The following is a 25,249-nucleotide window of genomic DNA, read 5'->3' as shown; positions in this document are numbered from 1 at the left end:
CTGAGGGATGTGGACATCCAACCCTGATGTTACCTGCTTGGTAACGTCTTCAATAAAACAATCAAGTTCAGAGGGCACCAAGGACCCCTCCCTTCGACCCTGAGCTAGAAATATTCTCTTCTATCAATACTCATCTCTATAGGTGGGAAGGCCGCACCTGAGAAACAAAACTAGGTTATTTGAATGTTTCTGCCACCTTCCAAAGAAGAATTTTGATTTTAGATCTGACCATCTTCTCTTAGGCACAAACGTTTGACCTGAAGATGGCCTGGCTAAATGAAATCCGGAAGATTTTGTTCAAACAGCAACAGCTCATCAAAGGTAAGGTATCCTAGTTTAAAGGTAAAGGTAAGGATGTGGTGGCTCAGTGGCTAAGATGCTGAGCTTGTCGATCATCAAGGTAGGCAGTTTGGAGGTTCGAATCCCTAGCACCGTGTAACGGAGTGAGCTCCCGTTCCTTGTCCCAGCTTCTGTCAACCTAGCAGTTCGAAAGCAGGTAAAAATGCAAGTAGAAAAATAGGAACCACCTTTAGTGGGAAGGTAACAGCGTTCCATGCGCCTTCAGTGTTGATTCATGCCAGCCACATGACCACAGAGTCGTCTTCGGACAGCGCTGGCTCTTCGGCTTTGAAACGGAGATGAGCACTGCCCTCTAGAGTCGGGAACAACTAGCACATATGTGCGAGAGGAACCTTTACCTATCCTAGTTTAGAAACTCCTCAAGATATATACAAAACCTGAACTGGGAGATGCGTGTCCATTTTTGGAAATTTAAAAATTAAATCCACAAGCAGATGTCGTTAATAGTGAGGGCCTTTTATGAAGCTCTTTGATTTTCTGGACCAAATCAAAAGATCTAATTGTGAGAACATTTGGTAAACAAAAGCTATGGAACTAACACAATGTTGTATCGTGTTCGCAGATGAGAAGCAAGTGTCACCTTTGTGTACTGATACAATTCAACTTTCTCCTCCGTTGAGTAATGGGTAAGTCAGGAAAAAAAAAACCACCAAGCAATCTTTGGATAATTTATGTTTTTTTTTCCATAAATCACTCCCATTCAATTTCCATAACATTCTGACTTTAAAAAAAAATCCTAACCTGTAAAGTTATTATTTTCACATGCCAGTACAATTCCAGTAAATGAAACTTTTATCAGGCTTCAATTTAATGGACACAGCATGGAAGAAACCAATATTCCATGCTAATTACTATTATTGGCCTAAGGACACGATTATCTAAATGACAGACTTGCAGGGTGACTTCCTTCCATAAATGATGCAAATGGCATCGTTCGTTTCATTTGCATAATGAAGTCCTTATGCAAACTGTTCCAAATGGCTCAGAATGAAATACACTTCCCGGAGAACATTTGGGATTAAAAGATGCTTCCCTTCCCCCCCCCCCCCAACTGCCCTTCAAAAAAGAGATTTCAATAATATGCAGTTTTGCCTGGAAAATTTCTTAATGGGCATATTCTGCCCCCCCCTCCCCAATTTTTTAAATTTTTTTCTATTTTTCAAATGGAATCCTGGATCTCAAAATCTGGGGGAAAAAACCTGACCTAATTGTGTTATGGTCCATTTTGACCCAGGAAATATGAATTAAGTCTGTTCCATAAAAGACGCCAAGCCAAAGTTTTAACCTGAATGGACTTTGTGTTGTCGTTTGTCATTTAACGACCCCCGTAATCCCTCATGGGGCAACTGAATGGAGCTGAGTATTTACTGGCCAGGTGCCCTTCCTGTCACCAATTCTGGAGTTTTGTTCAGCAGATACATTCTCATTGTGCCAGAGAGAGAAATATCTGTCGCTACCTAGGATTGAACTCACAGCCTCCTGAACGTGAGGTGAGAGCTCCATCCCTAGGCCACCGCAACCACTCCTGAATGATCTTTGTGTGCTTCCAGGAAAAAGCCCAGAGCTTCTGTCAGCTCAGAGGAGAACGATTCGGAACGTACAAGCCCCGTAGCGGTGGAGAACTTAGTTTCCTCTTCGCAGAGCAAACCTAGCAAACGTAAGTATCCTTGTAGATTCTTCTTTTTTCCCTTCTTTTTTTGACTGATCATCTTTGGGGATTTGGGGGGGGGGGTGGTACTTTGGTTTGGGGAGGATGTCAGCAACAAGAGGGGCAATGCAAATTTTGGGGTGGGGTAGCATTTTGGGAGTGTTTGGCGGGCTGGCTAAAGTTGATCCTAAGAGCAAAGTCATGGAAAGCGGTGACCCTTTAAATAGCTTGACATCTTAAAAAGAGGATTATTCCTTCTCTTCTCATGCAGCTTGGACAGGCATGTCCCATTCCTTAGAAATCTGTGAAGGTCTTGAAGAGTGGTCCAGCCACCATTACTTCTCAACCTGCTCTGACACGGAAGAAGAAGATGGCAACCAACTGGTTAGTGGGCAGATTGGGTGGAATACACATTGGGAATTGTAGGCCAACACACAACTTCAAAGCAAGAGGTTGAGGAAAGTTGTCCTAAACCAGAACTCGGCAAAACAGTCTAACATGGAATGATCCGACTTGGAAAAGTGTTGTTCTGAGGGCCACGGTGATGAGGGGCCTTCTGTACCATGGCTGGACTTTGTTTTTGATCACTCCGAAGAGCCAATTTTGAAGTTAGAAGGGTACATTTTAAGGTGGAGGGATATAATAAACCACATAATTATTGTTCGTGCTTTAGTCTCCAGGAAAATATAAAGCCTTAGCAGATTGCAAGAAGAGAGACTCCGATGAACTTCTGGTGAAGAACGGGGATGTTATTCAGCTCATGCATGAAGATGGAGAGGGTCAGTGGTAGGTGCTCCAGAGGTCCAATGTCTGGCCTACAAAAAGTAGGCAAGAAGAAGCGTGAGAGGGTTCTACAGCTTTACAAAGCGCTTTCTCTGGCTTGTTTCATCTTCACCATCTCCTTCCTTCCTTTATCTGAAAGGTTGGTCAAAAACCTCAACCGAAGTCAAGAGGGCTGGGTGCCCACCAACAGCCTGCAGATAATCCTCGGGGACTGTAGGTTTCGGAGCACCAGAGTCACAGGTATTCCTGTGAGGACAAGTAACTTGCTCATCTGAACTGTTTCGGCCTCGGCATGCGCAGGAGTTTGGAGGCCTGGGCACTGCTTTGCTTGCTTGCTTAGAAGAAACATGACTTTTGCTAAAATATAGCAGAGGATGAAGAGAGATCAATAATCTAATATGTTCCAGGAAGTTAGTATTTAGCAATAGTATTAGGCACTCTTTCTTCTCTTTTCTTCTCTTTGCTCTTCTCTTCCTCCTCCTCTTTCTCTCCCTTCCATCCTTCTCGTTCTTGTCTCACTTCCATCCTACTACTTCACCTTCTTGTCTCCCTTCCATCCTTCTTCTTCTCGTCTCCCTTCCATCCTTCTCTTTTTTGTCTCCTTTCCATCCTTCTCCTCCCCCTTCTTGTCTCTCTTCAATTCTTCTCTTTCTCGTCTGCCTTCCATCCTTCTTCTTCTAGTCCCCCTTCCATCCTTCTCCTTCTCTTTCTCCTCCTCTTCCTTCAATTCTTCTCCTTCTTGTCTCCCTTCCATCCTTCGCATCTCCCTTCCATCCTTCTCCTTCTTCTCTCCCTTCCATCCTTCTCCTTCTTTTCCCTCCTAATGTACCCCAAGAAATTAGCACTTAGCAATAGTATTAAATACTCTTCCTTTCTAACGTACCCTCCCTTCTTCCTTCTCTTTCTTCCTCGTCCTCCTCCTTCTCTTATGATTTTATTTGGAGGACGACAACTGAACTGATCAAGACTTGAAAAAGAAACCTACTTGAATGAGAGGACGTAACGTCCAGCCCAAGCAAGCCATATCTGTGACTTGCCACTGGGTATAGCAGATGTGCCTATGAGAATTGCTTCCTTTTGCCAAGTCTGGATGCATGAACTATGGTTTGGTCTGTAAGTTGTGAGGATTAGAAGCATGCTTGCTTGTTCAGACTGGGAATGAAGATGGTTTGCTAAGATCCTGTGCCAAGAAGCTGAATCTGTATTTTTTTAAAAAACAAAAGGGGGGGGGAGACATTGTATTTCATCACCTCCATTGTTGTCATGGCCATAAATATCCCTTAAGTGGGTATCAGGTTTGACCAGAGAAAAATTTATTTAATCATAAGAATCATGGCTGATAGGAACCAAGTTTTGGATGTTATGGCAAGAGACTAGTTCTGTTATTCTGTGGGACAACTCCTGTGACATCCATCACTCATTGCTCAAAATATTTTAAATCATTTTCTATAGCTTTAAGGCCGTCTCTTTCATGTATTCAATTTTTCACAGTGTCACAATCAGTTACAACATCTCAATGGTGTACAAAACCATTTATTTGCTTCCAGGTTAGTTATTAGAAGATTGTTATAATCCCCCTTTTTCTTCTTCTTCTTCATTCATATGGAGAGTTGAGTGTTTCCCTCCTGCTTGCTTCTGGAAAATAGCATTTCAAATAACAAATCACACCAATTAGATTCTCTCTTTATAATTCTCCTAACTAGGGGGATTCTTGATGTCCATCCATCTTAAAGTTGCCAGGGTTGAGACACACAGTCCTAAATGGCACCTGGTTTTGCCAAATCTTGCCAAATCATCTTCTGTTTCCCCGCCCAAAAATGTTTTTATGAAACTATTGATAGGAACTAAGATTGTGCAAGGCTTTGGGGTTCCACATTGTCCGTAATTGGTTTGAAGCACCTCAGATGGAAGACACGGAAGGAAGAATCACTCCAGGGGGAGAAAACTTCCTTTGAGAATGGTTTATGGCCATGATGGCAAACCCATGGCACATGTGCCAGAGGTGGCATGCAGAGCCTTCTCTGTGGGCAAGTGTGCCATTGTCAGCTGCTCTTCTGGTTTCTGGCACCAGCCAGCTGGTCTTTGTGGGCACTGAAGCACCAGAAAATGGTCTGAAAAATGCCCCCAAAACAGGCCATTTCCTGGGCTGTTTTTCAGACTGTTTTTGGCCCGAAAAATGGGGCTGAAAACATCCTGTTTTTTGGGCTGTTTTCAGGCTGTTTTTTGGGGGGCCATTTTCAGGCCATTTTTCCAGTGCTCCAGTGTCCGCAAAGACCATTTGACCGGCACGCCTGTTCCGGTTGGGCACTCGGTGCCAAAAAGGTTTGCCATCACTGGTTTATGGCATGACTTTTCCAATCAGGGTTCAGGGTAAGGTTAATAGGCCATGGTCTAATGTGATCTCCTGGATAACCTCTCTGGTATCATCCAAAGGCTGCCAATCAAAAACAGTAGCTCCTTTGAAACATCTTCGAGTCCACCTGGATGAAGAACTCATCAGAAACGGCCCAAAGGTGCTTTTTTAAGAGGCAGCTGGAGTTTCTGGTTTTTCTTTTGAAGACATTTCACTTCTCATCCAGAACTGAAGAAGCTTCTTGGATGAGAAGCGAAAGGTCTTCAAAAGAAAAACCAGAAAGTCCAGTGGTCTCTTGAAAAAGCACCTTTTGGACAACCAGGACTGGAAGACAGGATCTCCATAGATGTCCCAAAGGTGCTTTTTCCAAAACACAACAGGGCTTTCTTGGTCTTCTTTTCCCCTTGAAAACATTTCTCTTCCCATCTTCTTCAGTTGGATGAGAAATGAAACGTTTTCAAGGTGTTTGGAAGTCCAGTTGCCTCTTGAAAAAAACACCTTTGGGACAACCGTGACCTGGATGACTGATAATCTCCAAAGACAACTCATCAGAAGCTGACTTTTCAGAATTGACAAGGTCCAATTAGAGATTAACTCATTACAATTACGAGAGCTCAAGTCAATGGATGCTTGCTGGCCCGTGAGCTGCTAAGAAATGTCTTTGAGTACGCCCAGCACTTTGCCTCTGAAAATGCCAGCCACTGTTGCTGGCAAAATGTCAGGATACCACATCATTAGACCATGGCCAATTAGCCCAGAAGCTAATCAAGGATTGATTGACACTGACCATGGACGCCTGCACCAGTAGAAATCAAGCTTTTTTCATTTACACTGGAGTTGGGGCGGGGGAGGGGACAGATCTGAGTTTCCACTTTTTGCGGGCTTGCTTGATAAAATTGTGCGGGTACCAGGGAGGGGGAGGAGGGGGCGGGGAGAGGGAGGGTATTATTATTGTTCCAAAAATGGATCTGTAGCCTTGCCAAGTTGCACTGCCTATGCACTTTAAGGATTTTTTCGTTACGAGCTCGTGTGCAAATAGCCTTAATTTAAGTCCTGTCTTGTTGTCTGCTGATGAGGCAGGTAGCACCTGTATTTACACACCTGTGTTTATGATTCGTTCATCCCTTAGCTAGGAATTTGAAGAGAAGCCATGCCTTCTGGGATCCGTGCCTTCTGACATTTAATGCTGCTCTCCATTGCTTTCTAGATGCCGCCCAGGATAGGATGAGGAAGTTAAGCTCCCCCTGAATTTAATGAATTAAGGCCCAGCCCTTTGTGAATATTCCAGTGAAGACCCTGGAATGGTAACAAGGGACAGAGAGGCCAATTAGAACTTATTCAGGCACCTGTGGTCCAAACTAAGGGACAGCCCTTGGCTGTTCTGGTCTGGGCTCAGAAGCTAAGCAGGATCGAGCCTGGTTAGTCCTTGGATGGGAGAATATCAAGGGGCTAGGCTAGAGGGGAAGTTGGAAACCTTCCAGAAGAAGACGATGGCGATTTATTTTGAGGAAACTATGGACGTATCATCACAAATTGACCTCAACTTGAAAGAAATTTTACCTTTTTATCATCAAAAACATCACATCCTCATCCAGTGGGACCATGACTGGGAGCCATTCTTTCCTCTTCTTTTTCATTTTCCTTCCTTCCTCTACTTCTGGAAAAGCTCCATTGTTTTTGACCCAAGGATGAGACCTCATCTTCCTCTCTACAATATCTCCTGAGTTTCCTTTGAGAAGGCATTTGACAGTTCCCGTGGCTTTGAGGAAGGTTGAAGGACGAGCTTTCGGTTTTTCCAGCCACCCTTTGCTGGGATTGGCTGGTCTTGACTAAGATCTTGTGGGGGCTCAAGGAAGCCAACTTTGGTAGGTTTTGCAGGAACTTTGAGATCAGTAAAATGTCCTTCTGGTTTTGCTCTAAAGAGTCTAAAGAACCTGGGTTGTGTCTCAAGACTTGGTCAATTGGAAGCTCCAGATTGTAGACATCTCCCTGTGGTTTCTTCTACACTGGCCAAGCCAAGGGTCTAGCAAAGTTTGCACGGGGATTTTTAAGGGGCTGGGGGGAACATATGTGCCATAACTAAGTCCAGGATCCATTTGCACTATATGTATTAAGATTGTCCTTGTTAGTAGTGAGACTATATGTTTTGGCTCTTCAAGAGCCCACTTGTACTTAGGCAAGGATTGAAGGCCTTTTAAAAGGGACTTTCCATCATTTATTTTCTCGTGCACCTTCAGGATTTGTACATTCTTCTTTGTAGGCTCAGGTAATTTGGTGTCTACAGACTACGGTTACAAATTTAACCTCCCAAAGCATTTCTAATCACAGGGTAACTATTGGGACAGGCTACTCACAACCACTCAGGGCAGTGAATGGTGTGCATAAATCCCCCCCAAAAATCTCTGTAAATGTAAGTTGTCATCTATCTGGTTTCGTTTACGTGTTTCTCATCTGGTTTTGGGACCGGGGGGGAGATATTCTTGTTTTAAAGATTCGCCTGGACCTGTGAAAACATTGCTGTGCTTTTCTTGTCTTAATCTCCATTTCTACACCCTTTCCTAGTGGCTGAAGATCACACCGTTGCTGCTGCTGGAATTCCTTGCCAGAATTCCGTAAACAAGCCATTTTCACTCCCTTCGCCTTGTATGTGAAACACCCTTGAAATGATGGTACAACACTTTTAAAACGAGGATAGGTTCATTATGGTGGGACCGCCTGGATAACCCAAATAAAGGTTATTTTTAAAAGTGTTCATCCTCAGGTGTACAGCACAGTTCGAATCTTTTTAACATTCGTCTAGCAGGTCCTAAACTGTACATGCTTCGGTTTACCTACGTAGCAAGTCCGAATCTAATGTTTTAGGCTGCGCTCAAGAGATTTACTGTGTCTAGGATTGCACTTCTAAACTTTGAAAACTTTGCACAAACTGTTGAGGGCCTCTTCAAAACAGGCTGGTGTTAAAATGTCCATGTGACTCCGAGCTGTGGAATATGTGCTTTCCCTGTCCCGATTATTTAACAGATTCTGTAAATGCCATTGTAAGAATGAACTAACTCTATATTTAAAAAAGAATTATGAACCTTGTTGAATAAAGAAATATACCTGAAGACTTCCCAGGCTCTGGAGGCTTTCCTGGTGTAGTGAACTGGTTAACAGAAGTGAGGACTCCGTGAGGTAACCGTGAAACAAGTAACTTTTATTTTAAACAGCAAGCTAACAAGAGAACAAGAAATTCAGCCCCATGCTCTGCTTGACAGCTATTTATGCAGGAGCTGTCAAGCAGAGCAACCACAAGGGAAGCTGCAAAAGTCCCGCTTTGAGCCAGGCGCCCCAGAAGCCAATCACGGCTGTCCATTTGTTCCTGGCTGCCTGGTCGTACGTCGAGGACTTTCTGATCTGTCATAAGTCGAGGACTTTGCACCTGGAGCCTGGGGAGGGTGAAAACAGCCTCCTCAGGACCTCCAGTAGCTACAAACAGATTGTTTCCAAACTTCCAGTTGGTCTGTTGGGCCTGTTTTTCACTCTCCCCAGGCTCCGGGGGCTTTCCGGAAGCCTAGGGAAAGTGAAAACTCCCCTCCCCACACACACACGGGGTTGTGCGCGCATGCACAGGTGGGCAGGGCGCATTGCATTGTGGGTGTGGGGCATGCGGGCATGCGCTATCCCACACGCATGCTCAATTTTGGCACACGTTTACAAAAAGGTTCGCCATCAGTGGTACAGGATTTGGGATCGGTTCACTTATGTACGTTTGGTGGTCTCTCTAATCCACTTGACGTACCTGGAGACTCGGGTGTAGATTCCATACTTATCCTTCTTGGCACATTGCTCCCCCCAACTGGTGATCCCTGTCAGGAACCAGACATGTTCAATGTCCGTGGTGTAGGGACCCCCACTGTCCCCTTGGCAGGTGTCCTTGGCTTCGTTGGGATGACCCGCACAGAACATATTCGGCAAGATGGGATAACTGCTGCTCCTCAGGCAGGTCGGTCGGTCAATGAAGCGGATTTTCAGCACCTGAAGGATGCTTGCCTGCCGGCCTTGGTAAGCCAGTTTCCCCCATCCGCTCACGGTGCCCGTCCCGAACTTAAGGAGGCTGTTGGTGAACTCTTTGTCCCCAAGGCAAATGGGGATGACATAGTGGTTGAACTCCAGAGGGGCCTCCAACTCAAGGAGGGCGATGTCATTGTGGTACTTGTTGGTGGTGTTGTATGTAGGGTGAGGGATGGCTCTCACCACGTTGCGGTATTGTTCGGTGTTGTCCACAGTATAGATATTGTGTTCACCTGGAGAGGGAAGGAGGAAGAGGAAGGAGGGAGGGAGGGAGGGAGGGAGAAAGGAAGAAGAGGAGGAGGTGAAGAAGAAGAGGAAGAAAAGAAGGAGGAAGAGGAGGAAGAGGAAGAGGAAGAAGAGGAGAAGGAAGAGGAAGAGGAAGAAGAAAAAAAGAGGAAGAAAAAAGAAGAGGAGGGGGAAGAGAAGAAGAGGAGGAGGAGAGGGAAGAGAAGAAGAGGAGGAGGAGGAAGAAGAAAAGAAGAAGAAATATATAATATAATTAAAGCAGCAAAGGCAAATCTCTTAACATGCTAGATGCTAAAAGCTAAATAATATGATCAGGAACTTGAGGGGAATTCTGTACTCTTACCCAAAATGCACGAAAGAAAGGGGGTGTTTTTTCTCATGTTTGTTGATCTTTAACTATGCCTGCCTGCCATTTCTGCCTGTTATTTCCTCCACCGCAGCCTCTCGGATTTGGTCATAAGCCAAGTCACTGCAACACTAAATATTTACTTGAGTATCTAGCCAGGAGAAGGGTGGTTGGTGTCTTACCTGCTACAATCCTTTTGGGCTGAAACTCCAGGCAATGAGCTGCTGTGACGATCCACCTTTCATTGATGATGGTGCCTCCACAGAACCCTTTCCCTTCGGAATTGAGCAAATGAACCTGGGAACGGGGGTAAAAAAAAAAAAAAAGCCCATATCAAGTCAAGTACTGTTGGTTAAGAACAGAGCAACCCAAGGGTTGAAAGGGAAAGCCAACATCTTGGTGATGAAATGGGGATGACACCATGCCTGTGGGCTTCCAGAAAGCTTCTGGTGGAACATGATGGGAGATAGACAGGATCCCAAACTAGACTTGCCGATGGCCTGATCCTTTAGAAATCGGCATTTTGGGCAGCACAAATGAAAGTCTTAGCAGGTGACAGCACCTAATTAACTTTTTTTGGAAGCTAAGGAGGGGCTGGCCTAGCTAGTATTTGGATGCGAGGTTGCCAGAAAGTTCTGGAGCTGTAAGCTAGATCAAAACCTTAAAAAAGGCAAAGTTAGACTATTTTGGATATGGGATGCGACACCTGGGAAAAAATACAGCATCCTTCACTTAATTCTCCAAGGAAAGATTAAAGGCAAAGGAGGTCCAGGCAAAGAAGAAGTATCTATCATGGCTTCAAAATCTAAGGGATCGGTTTAGACAAAACTCAGCAGCGCTTTTTTATGCGGCTGTTGATAAAAATAGGATCGCCAACATGATCACCAATATCCGATGATGGATACGGCACAAGAAGAAGAAGCTAGACCTAGGAAATATCTCAGAAGAAAACTTCTATATTTTTGTTGTGATGTAGTTGTGTCCATGAAGTCATCAGGAGTTGGCTTTGAAGTTGAGTTGGGATGAGTTGAGTGTGAAACTCTACTACAAATAAGTGTTGCCTTTTGTGTATTCTGTAAGGGCCTCCACACTGCTTTGAAGCCTTGTAGATAAATATCTAATAGAGACGGGGTGGCTCAGTGGCTAAGACGTTGAGCTTGTTGATCAGAAGGTCAGCAAATGGGTTCGAATCCCTAGTGCCGTGTAATGGAGTGAGCCCCCGTTACTTGTCCCAGCTTCTGCCAACCTAGCAGTTTGAAAGCACATTAAAAAAATGGAAGTAGAAAAATAGGAACCACCTTTGGTGGGAAGGGAACAGCGTTTTGTGGGCCTTTGGCATTGAGTCATGCCAGCCACATGACCACGGAGATGTCTTTGGACAGCGCTGGATCTTTGGCTTTGAAACGGAGATGAACACTGCCCCTTAGAGTCAGGAATGACTAGCACATGTGCGAGGGGAACCTTTACTTTTAGATAAATACCCAGGTTATTTCTGGCCATTCACAAAATATCGCATTTCTCTGTTAGCAACAATAACCAGATTTTGGACAGATCTTAACCCATTAACCAAAGATCTCCCCGTAAAGTACCTGAAAGTCAAGGCAATTTTATTACAGCATCATTTTTTTGTTCCAAGGAGGGTTGTAAAATGCTACAAAATAGCTCAAGCCCTGAATGAATGTGTTGCAGAAAGAACAAAGAGCATAAGCTGTTCCCAATCCATTAGAATGTGCTTTATTATATTACGATGGGTAAATATTCTTGGGAAAGGGTCTCCATTCCTTTAAAATAGTAACGAGGAGAGTCGCCTTTAGATGGCACCAAAGTGAAATTAACTGGGCAAAAACGTAATTTATGTCATGAACTCTGCAAAGTTCTGGCAGAATTTCCATGGGACTATAAAGGTAGGAGGTGTTTTAATGCAATTTCTTTTTTCCTTGCCGTGTCCTTGAATTGACTGATCAGGAGGGAAAAGGGACATGGTTGCAGATCTGTCCTTGGATACTGCTCACCTGCCTGGAACCCACACTATATTTCGGACATTCAAAAATTAGAGTGGGTCCAGAGGTGTTTTACAAGAAGAGGACTCAACTCCTCTGCTCGTCATAAAATTCCTTATACTCCCAGGCTTGAAATTTTAGGCCTGGATAACCTTGAACTACGCCGTCTACATTCCGACCTGATCTTAGTGCACAAAATAATCTACCACAACGTCCTACCTGTGAATGGCTACTTTGACTTCAACTGCAAGAACACAACGGCCGTCCATAGACACAATCTCAACGCAATCCCTTCTAATCTTGATTGCAAGAGAAACGATTTCAGCCACAGAGGAGCAAACATGTGGAACACCCTACCTGATCCTATTGTGAGTTCCTCTAGCCCCCATACCTTTGACCTTAAGCTGTCTACGGTGGACCTTACGCGTTTCTTAAGTGGTCCCTAAGGGGGGGCGTGCATAAGTGCACCAGCGTGCCTAACCTCCCTGTCCTACTGTCCCCATTGATATGGACTCTTTTTATGTGCTTATGGCTACGTTTTGTTTATTTATGTCCATTTATTTGTGCCATTTTTTCATGTGTTTTCATACTTGTTTTCTTGTGCTTGTTGACAAAAAATAAATAAATAAATAACCTGATACATTCATCCAGGGGAAATAATAAAATCACTGAATACTGAGGAATAGAATTGCCCAATCTAGTTAGTCTGGGGGCAGAGAATTAGAAATTCCCAGGAAGAACCAAAAAAGGAAGGCCTAAGATATTGAATGAAACTCTAAAGGACTAAGGGAGGACTACCTATCACTTAATATCATTTCTCTCCAATGTCCCTGATGGAGAGAGCAACTCTGGAGCCATGGTGGACAGTCCTACCTGCCATGGGACTTCTCCTTTCTTGCTTTCCATGCCGCCAACCACTCGTATATCGGTCGACAAACGAAAGGAAACCTGAGTGTGGTTGTAGCCTTCTTCCCAGTCCTCAGTCGCATTGCTTGAGGGGATCCAGTGATCAAATGAGTTGGATGGTTGGGAGCGAGTGGCTTTACTCTGGGCTTCTGGAGCTTGGATCTTTCCACAGGGAAAGGGCACTGAAGAAGACACCGAAGGGGAGAAAGACAGTCGGGAAATTGCCAGCCAGGCTGGAAGGAAGAGTCAAGCGAGGGTCTAGCTTGGAATCCTCCTGCAGCCACGAGCATCATAAGCCTGACCTTCCCTAAGACTCACGAAACCTTATCTGGTTATTCCCAAAAGAAGGCAAGTCATCTGGGAACATTCTTGCAATACAGGGAGAAGCAGTGGTGCAATTCAGCTGGTGCTATCTGGTTCAGGCGAAGCGGTAGTGGTGGGAGGCTCCGCCCACCTACCCAGATGCCACCACATCCCATTTTTAATGCTCTGCATGCGCGGAAGGTCCTGCACGCGCACGGGGATGGAACATGCGCTCACATTTGCAAACCGATGAGCTGATTTCACCCCTGGGTAGAAGTCCATAAAATTGCTGACTCAAGGTATTCCCAGGCAATCGGTTGCTTGAGCCTGAGAAAAAACTGGGCTTCTGAAAATCTTCTTGTGAACCAAAGAGGGAGCAAGATCATCCATTCGATTCCAAGAGGATTTTCAGAGATTGGTAAGGAGATCTGTTACGAATCTTAAAGAGTTCAGTAACACAAGTAGGAAAACAGCTACTCCAAGGCTCAACAGTTGCTTATCTTTCCTCTACCCCCCCCCCCCCCGGAAGATTAGATTGAAGGTCAGTTGGTTGCCTTCCAGCTAATTTTTTGTTTCTCAGCCAACCTGTATTAGAGCAATCAATGTCGGGCAGGGATCCCCGATTGTTTGGGATTCAGATGTTAATGCACTCTGTCATATCCTAAAGACGAAACCCTCTTCCTGCCTCAGAATATTAGGATTCAGCCTGAATCAATGATTTTTCCCATCCACCCAAGGGTAGCACCAAAAGGACATTGGAAGCTTCCATTAGACTTGTGTTTCTCAACCTCAGCCCCTTTAAGATGCTGCTGGTGGGGGAATTCTGGGACTTGAAGTCCAGAGATGCTGGCTGGGGAATTCTGGGACTTGAAGTCCAGAGACGCTGGTGGGGGAATTCTGGGACTTGAAGTCCAGAGACGCTGGCGGGGGAATTCTGGGAGTCGAAGTCCAGAGATGCTGGTTGGGGAATTATGGGACTTGAAGTCCAGAGATGCTGGCGGGGGAGTTCTGGGAGTCAAAGTCCAGAGACGTTGGCTGGGGAATTCTGGGACTTGAAGTCCAGAGACGCTGGCGGGGGAATTCTGGGACTTGAAGTCCACACAGATGTTAAGGTTGAGAAACACTGCATTAAACCACCAAGAAATATCTGGTTGGCCATGGTGAGAAACTAAACGTTAGATTAAAAACACATTTAGACTGGTCCACCATGAAGATATGGTTCTGCCTAATTTTGGCATCATTATTATTATTATTTTGCAAATTTTGCTCTGCTTTCCAATATTTGCCATACCTGCGGGCTCACAGGTTTTCATGTCTTCCTTCAGCCTGTATCCCGTGGAGCAGGAGCAAACGGCTCTTCCATCTTCGTTATCCTTGCAAAACTGCTTGCACCCTCCATTTTTGGTTTTGCAGGTAGCATCTAAATTGGAAGAGATCAGAGATTCCCCCTGAAGTGCTTTGGAGACGTGATTCAAAGGACCAGCAGGCCAGAGGAGGCTCTAATGGTGGAAAGAGAAGAAGAGGATGGCCGCTGGCAAACTGGACGGACCCATTGGCAATGAGTGCATTTTTGGAAGATCTGAGAGGGTGATCTGTTCCCAAAATTTAGGAACAGATCATCATGGAGAAAATCAATTTCAATAGTCACTAATAATGACTTGATGGCACATAGTCAATCGAAACTTAAAATCTGAAGACAGGAGAATCTGAAAGGTTATGATGGACACACTGAAAATGTCTTAATCTAAACCAGGGGTCGGCAACCTCAAATACTCAAAGAACCACAAAGGTCCTAACTGGAAGCCCACTGTTCAGTTCTGAAGCCGACCGGAAGTCCGGTTTCCCCACCATAGAGTCTCCTCCTAGTGCGGCATCTTTTTTCCTCTACCTGTCCTAACCGAAAACCATATCAATTGTGGAGCTGACTGGAAAACCCGTCCCTTGCCATAGAGTCTCCTCCTGGCATGCCCTGCTTCCCCCCCTCCCCCCAACTGGAAGCTCCTCTTAAAACTGTGGTACCGAATGGCGACAGGGAGCCACAGCAGAAGGATGAAAGAGCCACACGTGTCTCCAGAGCTGCAGGTCTAAACTATCCAATGATGCTTGCTTCTCAACTGCCTGAGAAAACATGAGTATATTGAGGTTTTTATGGACCCAGAACTGACGAATGTATGCATATTGTTGGAGCGTGTGGAGGTTTGCTGCAAAGTCACACAACATGTGGCACTCCAGGTATTGCTAAATCACAACTTCTAATATGGAGAGTAGTGAAAGAATTATAACTCAGCAACACGTAGAGATACCCACAGACACATTGAAGGTCATTGTATACCCTGCCCAGCACCCACATGACCTTCACATGGTCCAATCAGGCACCGTCCCAACTGGAGATGCCTCCCAGTCACCTCATTGGCAGCTGCAGGGCAAGATGGCCTTGACTTTCTGAGAAAGAATGTTATTATGGCTACATATCATCCATACTCTATATAATCCCCCCTCCCTTTTTCCCACAGTACAAAATGTGGCCGGCCTGAAGGCCTGTAATGTAAAAGATGGCTTCCAGGCCTCTGAACCCTGTCAGAGCTGAAGAAGCTTCTTGGATGAGAAGCGAAACGTCTTCAAAAGAAAAACAAAGGAAGTCCAGTTTCTGAAAAAGCACTTTTGGGGCAACCATGGCCTGGAGGACTGAGAATCTCTACAGACATCTAAATATTTATTTTAAGGCCCCAAATAGTTTTGCCGTTGGTTGCAAAGGAAAACGGGTAGGGAAGCCTCCATTGAGCCATGATAAAAGGATAAGATGAATGTCTCAACGTACCAAGTTCACAGCTCTTTCCATCAAAACCACCTGGACACCAACAAGTGTAATCATTTGTGTCATCTTTGCAACGGCCTCCATTCTTGCAGGGGTTGGGGTCGCATTGATCTCCGTCTTTGAAAGAGAGAATGGACAATGAATGCCGAGTGGCTTATTCTTATTTTATTCCCCGCTTTTCAGGATTTCCTGTCCATTAATCCATAAGACTGTCAAATCTCTTCCCACCGGAACAGAAATATTTTGATTTTGAACTAGGAGCTCCGTCATGCCATTAAAACGAGAAGGGGAAAACAGAAATCACTTACCGATATAGATTGTCCAAAATGCCATCTGCAAAGAAAGCAGAAACATGGAATTCAAACAGAAAGGCTTTTAAATATATGGTTTATTTTTTAATAAATGATGATGACTACATTTTTTTTTATTTCTCTACAATTTTGCAAGGTTCTTTGTAAGTGTGCAATTTGTATTGCTTCCTTCCTATATTCGTCCAGAGTTGTTCTTTTGATAGGGGTGATTTACAAATACTGCAAATCAATGAAAACCTTGATGGTGCACTTTAGAAAGTGGTAATCTCTGACTTCATTCAAGAGACATTGAGAGGGCTTTAAACCAAGAGCAGGAATTACAATCTAGTTACAACTTAATCAGAGATAAGAATGCACTGGATGCTGAAGAAGAGAGAGAGAGAGAGAGAGAGGAGGAGGAGGAGGAGGAGGAGGAGGAAGGGAGGAAGGGGAAGAAGGAAAGGAAAGGGAAAGGAAAGGGAAAGGAAAGGGAAAGAAAAGGAAAGGGAAAGAAAAGGAAAAAGAAAACAAAAAGGGAAAGGAAAGAAAGGAAAAGAAAAGAGGAAGGAAAGGGAAAAGGAAAGGAAAGACAAAAGGAAAAGGAAAGGAAAGGAACATAACTTTCTCTTGATGCAAAGATGAAATCTATATAAATAAGAACTGAGAGCCAATAGAATGTAGAATCCCAAACGCTACTGGAGAAAGATTGTCAACAATTTTGGCATTAGAGTGAATTTGTCACTTCTCATGCCCACCAAAATTAGAAAGTTGACAGAGCAATTAAAAAAACCCCAAAGTCTATTTGAGGACAATAATAGTTGTTTAAAGGACCTCAGCCTGCAAAATCCACTGCTAATTCTGGGCTACTTTAGCAGAGCGTTGTCTCTTGCACAAGTAACATTCCTGGTTGTTTAGATATACTTCTCTGAAACTGGAGCACATTCTAACTTCTAAATAAATATCACCCACCCTCTATGGATTTAATGGGAGGGGTATTTCTGCAGAAGGCAGGAATCAGCTGACCTGAAAGCCCACCCACGCACCCCCACCAAAATTCCAGATTTCCCATCAGGTGACTCACCGTTTTCTCATCGTTTTCGAAAATTTCTCTCGCTTCTTCGTAGTTGCATAATTCTTCCATACATTCTCGTTCGAGGCTTCCTTGCAGCACTTCCTCAAGTCGCCCAGTGTTGAATCTCCTGTTTCGGTGCAAAATGGTGCTTGCTTCTTCCTGATTTATAAAAACTTCAGGATGCCAAGGAAGGAAGAAGGAAGTGGGAGTCAGAGAGATACTGTTTGGATCAACCCCGAGCAATTCCAAGATTGGGACAAGGCTGTATAGTTAGTCCTTGACTTACGACTGGAATTGAGTCTGGGATTATAATTGTGGTTGTAAATCAAGGCCTCACATGACCAAACCTGACATTTGTGCCCGGTCGTCAAGCGAGGTTTACAGCCAATTGATATTCCCCAATGGATATTTTTTTCAGAAGAGAAGAGAAGAATTGGAAGGGACCTTGGAGGTCTTCTAGTCCAGCCCCTGCTCAAGCAGGAGAACCTATACAATCTCAGACATGTGACTATCCAGTCTTAAAAACCTCCAGTGATGGAGTGCTCATGATTTCTGAAGGCAACTTCTATTTCACTGCTTAATTTTTCTTACTGTTAGGAAATGTTAGAAAATGGGAAAGCAAATGCCAAAATGTGCCATGTGACCACAGGATACTACAGATGGCCATCAAGATGAGCGGGTTGCCAAGCAACCAAAATGTGATCAGTTGACCACAGGAGGTGTAGCTGTCGTAACCTTGGGGAAAAAAGCATTGTGAGTAGCTTTGGAGAGGTCTGTCATAACTTTGAATGATTGTTAAGCCACCCATTGTAAATCGAGGGACAGCTGTAATCATCATCATCTCCTTTTAACGACCCCACAATCCCTTGTGGGGTGGAGTCAGGGCAACTGAACGGAGCTGAGTGTTTCCTGGCCAGATGCCCTTCCCTGTCGCCAATGCGGAGTTCTATTCAGCAGATAGATTCTAAAGAGAGAAGAGGAACACCTGTGATCCAGCATCCAAATCTTCAGGTTTGATACCAGAGCAGTATGCCTCAGCTTTCCAAACCATTAATCTGCGATTCAGGAACAGGCTGCTTTGGCAGAATGTCACAGACACACAACTCAGTGGCTAAGATGCTGAGCTTGTCAATCAGAAAAGTCGGCAGTTCGGCAGTTCGAATCCCTAGCGCCGCGTAACAGAGTGAGCTCCCGTTACTTGTCCCAGCTTCTGCCAGCCTAGCAGTTCGAAAAAACAGAAAGTCCAGTTGCCTCTTGAAGTTGAAGAGCTGAAGAAGCTTCTTGGATGAGAAGCGAAACCTCTTCGAAGAAAAACCAGAAAGTCCAGTTGCCTCTTGAAAAAAAAAAGCACCTTTGAGAGATCTGATTGGCTGCTGCTCGTAGTTATCTTTTTGTTGTCTTGCGATGTGAGCATCAACAAAGGAGGACATTCAGAAACAACACGGAACGACAATCAAGCAGGATGATTCCTATCCTCCAAAGAGTAGGCATGAAATGTCATTGGGAGGAATCAAAGAGTCAATTGATGAAGAATCAAATTTGTTTTGACACAATCATCCTGCAAATATCCCAACCTGTGTTAAATAGCCACTGGAGTTCCTACTTCAGTGCTGAGATAATTATATTTATTGCCTTTTGCTGCTACTGGCCCCTTTTAGCTCTAAAGAGGTCCTTAGAGCGAGTGTTTTTTCCTTTGCGCTGTGCTTTAAAAACAAATGAATCTCAACCAATTTTCTACAGCACAGATTGAAGAGCCATCTAGCTTTCAGGAAAAAAATAAAGCACTTTTCAATATGAGAACGCTGGATTATTGGTCCTGTACTGAATACCTACATTTCTTTAGAAGTTCTATTTTTCAGAAAAGTGGAAGCTCATACCTCTTGCAGGTGTCTTTGGAGAAGATAATGTGCAAAATTACAGGTGAACAGAGTTGGAAGGGATCTTGTAGGTCATCTAGTCTAACCCCCATACCCAACAGGAGACCCTACATAGTTTCTGATGGATAGCAGTCCAGTCTCTTCTTGAAAGCCTCCAGTGATGAAGCCCCCACAACTTCCAAAATCAACTTCTGTTCCATTGGTTGATTTCTCTCACTGTCAGAAAATTCCTCTTTATTTCCAGGTTGAGTCTCTCCTTGGTCAGTTCCCATCCATTATTTCTTCTCTGGCCTTCAGGTGCCTTGGAAAATAGTTTGACCCCCTTCCTCTCTGTGGCAGCCCCTCCAATATTGGAAGACTGCTATCCTGTCTCCCCTGGTCCTTCTCTTCACTAGACTACATTTCTACAACCATTAATTAATGGAAGTAGCTTAGCGATTCACTCAAAAACCATGGGGGAAAAACGGATATAAAAGCTGGCAGCACTCACTTAACAATTGTTTCGCTTAGCAACAGAAACTCTAGGCCCCCACTGTTGATTCCTTCTCAAAGGCAGAAGGAGTTTCTCTTCCCGAAGCCAAAAACAAAATCCAGAGGTTTCTCTTCCCCCCCAAGCCCAAAACAAAATCCAGAGGTTTGTGAAATAGATGTGAAATTAACTGACCTGCACACTCGGTGAGGAAAAAACATCCAAGCAGACTCAACACAGGGGCAAAGACGCCGTTTGCCATTTTCTTTCAACTTCACAACAACTGACCCGATGCTCGGGGATACGAAGCCCCAGGATCAATAGTTCCAAAGGGCAAGTCAATATTTGTGCTTGCAGGTTTTATCTTTCTGCAAAAGATTTATTGGATGCTGCTGGTCTTCAAACAGCAACCCCCCCCCTGCCCCGCCCCGCCCCTGCTCCTTTTTTCCGAAAGGTTTAGCTGAATAGCCACCCAGTTGTGCCAAAATGCACCCTGGAATTCCCAGGTGTTGTGGCCATGCAAGATCCTTCATCAGATGAGCTGCCAACAAAGGCTTCCATTTTGATGTTTGAATCTTAAAAATGACCCAAAGAGCCGTGGTGGCGCAGTGGTTAAGAACGCAGTACGGCAGGCTACTTCTGCTGACTGCCAGCTGTCGGCAGTTCGATTCTGACCAGCTCAAGGTTGACTCAGCTTAAGATGGGACTAGAACTCTCAGTCTCCTGGCGATTAGTCCAGCCGGCTTTCATACCGAAGGCAGGGCTAAAACTCAACATCTTGTGGTTTGTAATCTGGGACCTTAATCACTATGCCAAACTGGTTAGTTTTAACCTTGATGAGGTTTTCTGTCAGGGCAATTATTTGGGTGAACCCAGGCCATTCATGGTTCAAAGCTGCATCTTTCTAAATAAATTAATAAATTCAAAGGATCTAGGCTGCCATTGTTCTTGCAAACATATATTAAATCTATATTTTAACATGCTTTCACTAGCATTGATGATGTTACTAGTTGGGTAATGAAACATTTCCAAGAAAACACCCAAGCTCAGGGAGCACCAAGAACTCCACCATATTCTTCCTCCTCCTCCTTCTCCTCCTCCTCTTCTTCTTCCTCCTCCTCCTCCTCCCAAACCCATTCCATTCTAGCACTGATAATGTTACCCAGTTTGGGAAATGAAATATTTGCTAGAAAACACCCAGAGATCACCAAGAACCCCACCATATTCTTCTTCCTCCTCCTCCTCCTCTTCCTTTTTCCTCTAGTTGATGTACTCTAGTTGGGTAATGAAACATCTGGAGCAAAATCACCAAGCTCAGAGAGCCCCTACTCCACAGTGTCACTTTATTAAAGCAGCTAGAAATAAGAACACATCCCTCCGTGATCTTTTTCATGTTGCCATTTATTTATTTATTTATTGCTTTCATTGTACTTCATCATCATACAAATGTCCGCATTTCAACACTTTTCTCAGGCTCGTTTGCCATCCTCTTTTTTTTCTACACCTGTGTTTTACCTCCACTCCAGCCAGGTGAGAAGGCGGCGCTTAGAAAACAGATGGTGTTGTAGGGTGTGGCTAGATGTATAACGATGGGGTTAAAAATGGGCTTTTGAACTCTCTAAGCCAAGGGATTTACCCACTGGGCTCTGCCACCACTACCTGCATTATGTTCCCAGCTAATTTCTGTGCGAATTGGACACGATTTCAGTGAAAATGACACCCCTAGAATGAAGCATGATTAATTTTGGTGTAAGGGTACGTACTGTAATTAAATGAGAGGGTAATTAATTCATTAATTAATTAAATGAAAGGAATTAGGAATCATATATGTCTCCTCCCTCACATGGTCAGGAGATGATGGGGAAGTGGTAGAACACGTGCCTCTTCCTTACGGCTCTGCACTTGTCACGTTGTGTATCCACTCCATATAATTTGCGACCGAAGTGAAGATATCGTACGGCTCATCCCCGGTACACTCCGCTCCACAGGCCGCGATCCCCGTTAGAAACCACGTGTTGTTCCTCTCTGTAGCAACCGGAGCACCACTGTTGCCACGGTAGATTCTTTTGACAAAGAACGGGTGGCCTGCACAGAAGGTATTGGGAGGAAGTTGGGCCTCGTTCTTCAGCGGACAATTGACCTGGTTGACATATCGGATGTCGGCCTGCTGAAGGGTGTTTGAGATCTTCTGTAAGTGGTCAAGCTTCCACCAGCCACTCAGGGTGCCACTTCCCTGCTTTAGCAGGTAGTCGGTGAGCACCCTGTTCCCGAGGCAAATGGGGGTGACATATTTGTTCAGGTTCAAGGATGAGCTGAGCTCCAGAAGAGCGAGGTCGTTTTCGTACTTGCTGGTCTGGTTGTAGCTGGGATGCTGGACGGCCCTCGCGATTCGACGGATCTGCTCAGAGTGCTCGAAGGTGACGGTGTCATATTCTCCTGTTTCAAGGGAAGAAGAATAAGCCCATCAGAGGTGGCTTCACACCCATCAAGCTGCGTCTGGGAAATTCTGGGAGTTGAAGTCCATAGCTCATAAAGTTGCCAAGTTTGGAGAGCCATGCTCTAGGCGAATGCTTCCTTACCTGCCACGACTGTGTGAGGCTTATACGCCAGGCAATGCGCTGCTGTGATGACCCACTTATCACTAATCAGCACCCCTTCGCAAAATCCTTTGCTATCGACGCTGAACAGATAAACCTGGGAGCAGATAAATTGTGTCAGATTGTGACAAATGTACAGAGGCAGGACAGACAATCTCCCAAAGCCTGAACATTTCCAACCCATTAATACTACATAAGGACAGCCCTTCAACCTAAGGAATTGATTGTTTTGATGGATTCTTCACAAGAAGAGGTGATGCCACCTCAAGAAATGCTGAGCATGTGACGGAGCCCCTCCCTTCCTTTGCCTACCTGCCATGGAACTTGTCCTTTCCAGCTCTTAAACTGACCCCAGTCTTCAGTAGTTCTTATCGGGAGGAGAATCTGAGCAGTGTTTAACTTCTGTTGGTGGCTTTTGGTATTGCCGAGGTGGCTCTGGTTCGATGAGTCTCTGGATGTTATAGCTTCTGGCAATGTAATCGTTCCACAAGAGAAAGATCCTGGGAAGAGAAGATGGAAGCTCTGTTCCATGAGAAAGAAATTGCCCAGCCACGATCTGAGTCTTCTGCATTGCTTGAACAGAGTTAGGGTTGATAACTACCTAACTGATTCTTATGGGAATGGTGTTAATGTCAACTCGCAAAGCATCCCTGGCCTGCTCTCGAGTTGCCATAGGCAAGAGGGGAGAAAACTGATGGAGCAGCACAGCAGCTACAACCAGAAGCACATTCCACGCATACCTTTCTCAAGCCTGTGTCCTAGGTTACCTGCAACAGCCGAAGGGGCATGATCTCTACAGTCCGGGAAAGTGTTCTGTTGGAGAATGTGATTTATGACACACCCTGGGGGGGGGGAAGTGGGGGAAACAGGGTCATAATTGTACTGTAAATTATGTGGGGTCAGAGCTGGCTTCATTTGGTTGCATGCCGAAATGTTGCTCCTAATAAATAACTGGATTTCTTTTGACTTGAAAGTTCATGATTTAGTTAGGGCGTCCATCGGAACCCTTGACAGCTACCCTCCTATGAGAGAAGGAGATGGTGGCCAAGAAGAATGAAGCTTGGAGATGCTTGTTCACTGCTGTGATCCATCAGAACCTGTGGCTTGGTGAGTCAAACCATCTTAGCAATGCATCTCATTGCCAAATTATCATACAACCACAGCCTCAATGCATGGGAGACAATGGAGATCTTCAAATCAAAGATGATTGAGATGAGCAGCTACAGAAATGGAATGAATAAATAAATATCCCCCCTCCCAGGTTTACCTGATGGCTCACAAGTCTTCTGGTCTTCTAACAGATGGTATCCATCTACACAGGAACACGCTGCCCTCCCTCTTCGCTCATTTCGGCAAATCTGCTCACAATCCCCATTGTTTATTGAACAAACATCTTTAATGATGAGAGAGAAAGAATAAGAATAAGCTTATCGGGGTGAGATAGAGACAAGGAAGTTGGGTTTGCGTCTACTTCTCAAAAGCATTTTCCATTTAATGAAAATGTGACTTTTGAAATGGAAGTCTGGAAGTCTGGTTGGCTGAGAATTCTGGGAGTTGAAGTCCACAGAGTTTTTATCAAAGGAGACATAGAATGCTAGACATGTGTTGACAATTCTTTTGAAGGAACACTTACCAATATATGTCTTCCAAAATACCACCTGAAAAAACAACAACAACAATTTACAACATTGCATTCAAATAGAAATAGAATTGATTCTAAATTCAGACCCAAAGTTCATTTGTGGTAATGATCTCATCGTCTCTCAGGTATACACTCTCTAACTATGTCCATAAACTAAACAACACATCTACAAGTCCCATCCTTTGAGAAGTTCTTCCTGGTCATAGAGTATCTCCTTTGGTTTCAAATCTAAATAATGCTTCTAGTCTTGATTGGTCCACATAGATATTTGGAAGAATAAAGGTAGGCCTACTGAAATTGGAGAAGGTCATATTGGTCCTGATCTTGAAGGTCATGTTGGATCTATTCTGCAAGCTATGCATTGATAAATTACATACATTTCTCAATGCAAGTCACAGAGCCGGTTTTGAATGAGAAAGGAACTAATTTGGCACTCATCCTTCCCATCTTGAATCAAGACCTCATTCCCCATGAATATTCTTCTGGAAAAACCTATTTATGGCATCCTAATCAGGATAGGGATGAAGATGGTAGCTATGTAACAACCTGAAATGCATGATATGAGATTACCAAATTATTTGGTTAATAGGCGTTTTGTTAGTTGAGGGGGAGGAGGTGGGAGGAGGCAGAGGAGGAAGGAGAAGAAGAAGAGGAGGAGGAGAATAAGAAGAGGAAGAAGAGGAGGAAGAGAAAAAGAGGGAGGAAGAAGAGGAGGAGGAGGAGAAGAAGAGGAGGAGGAGAAAGAGGGGGAGGAGGGAGGGGGAGGAGAAGGAGGAGTAACAGAAGGAGAAAGAAAAGAGGAGGGGGAGGGGGAGGAAGGGGGAGGAGAAGGAAAGGAAGGAAGGAGAAAGAAATTAAGTTCTCTTGATGCCTATAATCACCGTTTGAGCGTCATCTTCAAAAACTTCTCGGGCTTCTTCAAAATCGCATATTTCCTCAATGCACTCCCGTTCCAGATTTCCTTGACGAAGCTCTTCAAGGTGTCCAGTATTATACCTTCTATATCGGCGCAAGACAGAACTTGCCTTTTGCTGATTAATAAAAACTACAGCACAAAAAGTAAGGAAAGGTTATAGACAGAAATGTTCTCTAGGGGAACAGAACGGAAAAAAAAGAATCAAAAGACGTGTGGGGTTTTTCCAGTTTTGCTTCATAACGTTAGTCCTGTTTTTGTACGTTATTTTAGCCAAAAGAACAATGCAATCTCTTTTATACTAGCTTAGAATGGAATTTTTTTTTAAAGGAAATATTTCATTGGCAGTAGGACTACCCACTGCCAACTAAGTATTTCCTTTTTTAAATTCTGTACTGTAATAAATATCTTTACTTCGTTTAGCCTATTGTTCCCATGAAGGCTGCAGATTCGTCTTTATTGAGACAAGGAATATATTGCTGTATTCTTTTGTTGTGGATTTCACTGGTCAATATCGAAAAGCTAAACGATGGTTGATAAAATCAAAGGCAGCTCTGCAATCTATTATCAGCTTCC

The 25,249-nt window shown here is 44.3% G+C and overlaps 2 protein-coding genes across 4 annotated transcripts in view; one reads left to right on the top strand and one right to left on the bottom strand.

Annotated features, from left to right (window-relative positions):
- Positions 1-8,246, top strand: part of MCF2 (MCF.2 cell line derived transforming sequence) — a 39,846-nt gene extending 31,600 nt beyond the window's left edge. Inside the window, exons 24-30 of one of the 3 annotated variants that reach the window (XM_081963776.1) lie at positions 243-321; positions 923-986; positions 1,911-2,017; positions 2,280-2,392; positions 2,682-2,794; positions 2,931-3,031; positions 6,352-8,246. In XM_081963776.1, the coding sequence (XP_081819902.1) occupies positions 243-321; positions 923-986; positions 1,911-2,017; positions 2,280-2,392; positions 2,682-2,794; positions 2,931-3,031; positions 6,352-6,392 (618 nt within the window). In that variant the 3' untranslated portion in view covers positions 6,393-8,246. The remainder of the gene's footprint in view (positions 1-242; positions 322-922; positions 987-1,910; positions 2,018-2,279; positions 2,393-2,681; positions 2,795-2,930; positions 3,032-6,351) is intronic. The other 2 variants (XM_081963777.1, XM_081963778.1) reach the window with 2 other exon arrangements.
- A 73-nt stretch (positions 8,247-8,319) lies between these two features.
- The window catches only part of F9 (coagulation factor IX), a 17,642-nt gene continuing 712 nt past the window's right edge, over positions 8,320-25,249 (bottom strand). The window contains exons 2-16 of the mRNA XM_081963730.1: positions 24,642-24,805; positions 23,752-23,776; positions 23,386-23,511; positions 22,431-22,618; positions 22,101-22,215; positions 21,414-21,957; positions 20,831-20,876; positions 19,717-19,786; positions 17,185-17,348; positions 16,122-16,146; positions 15,817-15,930; positions 14,290-14,418; positions 12,663-12,877; positions 9,972-10,086; positions 8,320-9,430 (exon numbers count right to left, since the gene is read on the bottom strand). Of these exons, the coding sequence (XP_081819856.1) occupies positions 8,886-9,430; positions 9,972-10,086; positions 12,663-12,877; positions 14,290-14,418; positions 15,817-15,930; positions 16,122-16,146; positions 17,185-17,348; positions 19,717-19,786; positions 20,831-20,876; positions 21,414-21,957; positions 22,101-22,215; positions 22,431-22,618; positions 23,386-23,511; positions 23,752-23,776; positions 24,642-24,805 (2,585 nt within the window). The 3' untranslated portion in view covers positions 8,320-8,885. The remainder of the gene's footprint in view (positions 9,431-9,971; positions 10,087-12,662; positions 12,878-14,289; positions 14,419-15,816; positions 15,931-16,121; positions 16,147-17,184; positions 17,349-19,716; positions 19,787-20,830; positions 20,877-21,413; positions 21,958-22,100; positions 22,216-22,430; positions 22,619-23,385; positions 23,512-23,751; positions 23,777-24,641; positions 24,806-25,249) is intronic.

Source organism: Natrix helvetica (assembly GCF_964273705.1).
Source record: "Natrix helvetica genome assembly, chromosome: 11".
Taxonomy (NCBI): Eukaryota; Metazoa; Chordata; class Lepidosauria; order Squamata; family Natricidae; genus Natrix; species Natrix helvetica.
This window is presented reverse-complemented; position numbering and strand designations above follow the sequence as displayed.